This window comes from Propithecus coquereli, unplaced genomic scaffold (genome assembly GCF_000956105.1).
Source record: "Propithecus coquereli isolate 6110/MARCELLA unplaced genomic scaffold, Pcoq_1.0 Scaffold285, whole genome shotgun sequence".
Lineage (NCBI taxonomy): Eukaryota > Metazoa > Chordata > Mammalia > Primates > Indriidae > Propithecus > Propithecus coquereli.
Window position 1 is genome coordinate 1,932,047 of NW_012148452.1, and position 4,242 is coordinate 1,936,288.

A 4,242-nucleotide genomic window follows, 5' to 3' on the forward strand; every position below is an offset into this window, starting at 1 on the left:
CTGCACGCCCCCTCCAAACTCTACCAACAAACTCCAATTCCCTGAACCTACCTGGGGGGAATGGATGAGGTCTTTGGTTATACTCTAAGTCGATAATTTGGTGAGAAAATTAAAGAGTGAACTAACTGAGGCCATGAGTTAATTTAGCGCCTCCATCACTCAGCTGTGGCCTCTCTAATACTGCTAAATTTTAGATAGACAAGCCATGAACAGAGCTAAAGTTATAAGAAGCACTTTTGGTTTCATTGACACAAAGGGAAAGCCTAATGAGTTTTTTTTTTCCTCGTAGTATGGAAAAACCAACACTCTACTCAGATCTCTCGCACCAGGTACGGTGCCATGCACCCACTGGATGCTCAGCGGGAAGTAACTGACAAAAACCGGAACCAGGGTCTGACTGGAGGCTGCTCTGATCCATGCAACCGTCACAGGCCTCATCCCCAAGGAAGACCAGTGGCACATTGGTCTCTTTCTCTGTCCCTTGAAAATGCCAGGGCACCCCACGTCTGGTTTCTGTGTGTCACCACATTCCATTTTTAGTTTTAAAAACAAAACACCTACCCCTGTTTAACCCCCATTTTCTTTTTATGGAAATGATTATGAATAAACAGTCAGGACATTCCCTGAGCAAAGGGTCTAATCAAAATCCATAAACAAAGACCGCTTCCTTTAGGAGGGGAAGGAAGAGAGGGGAAAATCCATGATTTCTGCCCTGGCAAGCCAGCTTAGGAATGTGAAAGTTGGAAAATGTTTTGCTTTTTTTATTGAGAGCTTGGGCCTAGGAGCCAGAGGAACTGTTTCTCTGGGAGCAGAAATTAAACACTTCTTCTGAACCTCAGTCTGCCTTACAGAGAAGTGGGGAGAACAACTTACTGTCCGAGGGCTACTAAAGCAGTAGAAAGACCTGGACAAGAAGGCTTGGGGAGCAAAATTCAATTTCTGAGAATGCACATGTCTTACAGAGGTGCTCTACTGCTAACCCTGGAGCTACCTCACTTTCTGTCAAGCCTGTGGTCGGCCACCGGCAGAGCATAACCACGCCTGTTACGGGTTTCCCACTCCGCCATCAGCACATGGAGATACACAGAGGCATTTCCACCATGGACTCTCCCTATGCAAATTTGGTTCTGATATAGATGTAATTCTGCAAATGCCCTGGGTTGTCTGTTTTAATCTTGGTTAATAAATTTTACAGATTATTATCTCCATGCACTCACTCTTTTGTGAGATTTTTAAGGTGAATTTTCCTATCGGATCAGCCTATTTGGAGAATGAGATGCTGAGAGCTACCTAACACAATGTATCTTAACAATAATATTTTCAGTCTAAGAAATGAAATTAACTCAGTTAAATGAGTTTCAGTCATGCACTTTATACTGGCTGAATTGCTGCAGAACAGACTTCACAGTGTTGATTAAATGCAACAAACTCCTTTTTCTCTCAGGAGCCTTATAGGGGTTTAGTCTCCATTTCCTTAATGTAATGAAGTTTGGATGGGTGGGGGGAGTAATATTGGAATTCATAACCCTCCCCCACTGCTGGACCACACCGACAGGAGATTTCTCTCCACACAAGGTCCAAGGGAAACAACTAGGCCATGAGGAATCCACCAGCAGGGTTACCACTAAGCTCAGAGCCGTGGGTGTCTGTTTTCCACAGTCTACGATGATAGAACTGGAGAAAACCACTCCATGAACAAAGCTGATCCCACTGAAGCCACTGGACATCCAAAGAGGAAAGATGCACCTAACCTGTATTAGTTCCAAATCTAGAGTATTCTTGGGATTGCCCCTACCCAACCCCCTTCCCTGGCCACATTGCTTTTATTAAGGGTCAGAAAAAAGGTCAGTCAGAATTGCTAACTGATTCTACTTTATATTTTTCTGGCTCAATATCTGAGCCATTTCTTCAGGAGCTTCCAAACTGAAGCCCCCCTTCACTCCCTGCTCTCCCCATTTACTGATTTTACCTGGTTAGTGGGCAAAGCCTTTGGGATATTTGGATCTTGTGCCCATTGCAAATGGCAGTCCCCTCTCCTGTTACCTACGGGGCGTCTAAAGAGGCAAAAAAGATGATTGCCCAGAGGCTGAGTGAGGCATCAGAGTCATCGAAACCCACTTGGCCTTTTCTCAAGTCACTCACTGCTGCCAGGACACTCCCCAATTCGGCCCAGGAGAACCAGGCTCTTGCCCTGCCAACTAGAATTAGGGCTACTTCTTGTGCTCATTTGCTAACCTGGCACATTTGGTGTCAGGGACAGAAGCTTCTGATCAGAGAGAATGCAGTCATGAGGTATTTTTTTTTTCTCTTTGTCCTTTTAGACAAGTCGATTATTTCAAGCCTAAGTTATCAGGTCTCCAGGAGCAGATGAATTCTGTTCCTACTGCCACCCTCCCGCCCCCTAACCATCCCAGGACCCTCAGGGTGCCCCTTTTCCCTCTTCCTCTCCCCCCATGCCACTGCTCTCCCGACAAGAGGCCATCAGGCAGCTCTTGCATGGGCCCCGGGGCCTTCGTCAAGGTGGGCTGCCGCCATGCGGTCAAGGATCTGTTCCTTTCGTTGTTTTGTTTTCAGCCAACACTAGAACAGAGAGAGAAGCCAGGATCAACTCACAAACAGATACAAAGCAAAGAGACAGAGAGACAGTGATTTAGAGGCCGGTCACCAGAAAGATGGTGTCAGGGTGGGAGGATGCCCCAGATGGCAAGGCCCCTAAATGGATGGAACCAAGTGTTCAGTCACTCTCTCACGCTTGGGTAGAATGTTCGGTTGGATAGCGTTCACGTGGACACTGGGGTGGGCGGATGCTGTGCGATCAGTCCCAGCCATTGTCCTTGATCATGTGTGCTAGTTCAATGATGTATTTGCCTTCTTTATATTTCTGGCTGCTTTCAAATGCATGTTCCTAGGAAACACAGACAAAGAGAAAATACGTTAAATGACCAAAGATAAGAAAGTGTCTTTTGCAGCACAGAAGCAGCGGTGCTGCACATGGCAGGCGTGAGGACCAGTGAGGATGGCCCCAGCTTCACCCGGGCTCACTGGGAGAATTCCTACCTCTAGAGTACCCTCTGCTCCCTTCACTGCGCTGCAGAACTGAGTCAACACCAGGACTTTCTCAACATTACGACAGAATTTCTTCAGGATCCTTGCTCTTAAGGCATTGCTCAAATGTCATTTCAGTAAGGTCTTTCCCAACGACTCTACTTAAAATCCCAGCTTCTACCCCAGCACTGTGACCCTCTCTCCTCCTCACTCCTGCTTTATTTTTCTCCACAGAACTTATCACTTTCCAACATACATTATAATTTGCATTTATATTTCATTTATTGTCTGTTTCCCGTGACTACACAATATAAACTTCGTGGAAGACAAAGATTTTCGTGTTTAGTTGATAGCTGTATCCCTAGGAGACTGGTGAATGAACAAGTACAATGGTGTGTGTGTTTGTGTGTGTGTGTGTATTTACCATATATATGTGGGTAAATCTTAGGGGACCCTGATTTCTGGTGCTAACAGAAGTTTGCTCTATGGATATATCCATAAAGTTTCTGTGTCATTCCTGCTAGTTTCTAGGAATACAGGAAAGTCTGGCCATCATTTTAAAATTGTACTTCTTAGGCTTAGAGAAAAGACACTTACTGAGAGAAGCAAAGTATTGTAAGACCAAACAGGTTTCCTATTTAGTTTTTCTTGATGTTTCTATGTCAGATGTGCAGGGACAGGAGCTGTATAAACTCCAGGCTAGAGACCCTGGCAGCCCTTAAGCCCCACCCAGCTGCCAGGCCTCCAGGGGGAAAACTCAATACAAACCACCTGGCAGGTTACTTTTCTAAACTCACAGCACTGTGGGCTTCTCCCAGCTAATAAACCCCACAGAACGAAGTCCTGCATAGGTCTGGAATAAAGGGATGTTTTATTTGCAGAGATAGATGCACAAGAATATCTTGGTGTATTATCTGAAAAACTGGTCACCCGAGTATGTGCCTACGATTGCTGCGCAGAAGCGGTGACGTCAGCTCTTCCTCCGAATTAGTACTGTAAATCCTACAGTCAGTAGGTTCCAAGCAGCATTTGTATGTGCTGCATCTGCTGCCCACAGCTTGGGGGCTTTGGGTTTCAGAACAAGAGTTCAGATGTGGGTCCTTGCTGAGAGAGGAATCGGTCCACAAAGTGGAGAAGGGAGAGGAGAGGGGAGCCAAGAGAGAATCGAGAATAGAACGTGCAGACACGCCACACACG

The 4,242-nt window shown here is 45.9% G+C and overlaps 1 protein-coding gene across 2 annotated transcripts in view; it reads right to left on the reverse strand.

Moving 5' to 3' along the window:
* Nucleotides 1-2,308: 2,308 nt before the first annotated feature.
* Nucleotides 2,309-4,242, reverse strand: part of YPEL2 (yippee-like 2 (Drosophila)) — a 70,297-nt gene continuing 68,363 nt past the window's right edge. For both annotated transcript variants that reach the window (XM_012648428.1, XM_012648429.1), the window contains exon 5: nucleotides 2,309-2,905. In XM_012648428.1, coding sequence (XP_012503882.1) covers nucleotides 2,816-2,905 — 90 coding nt within the window. In that variant the 3' untranslated portion in view covers nucleotides 2,309-2,815. The remainder of the gene's footprint in view (nucleotides 2,906-4,242) is intronic.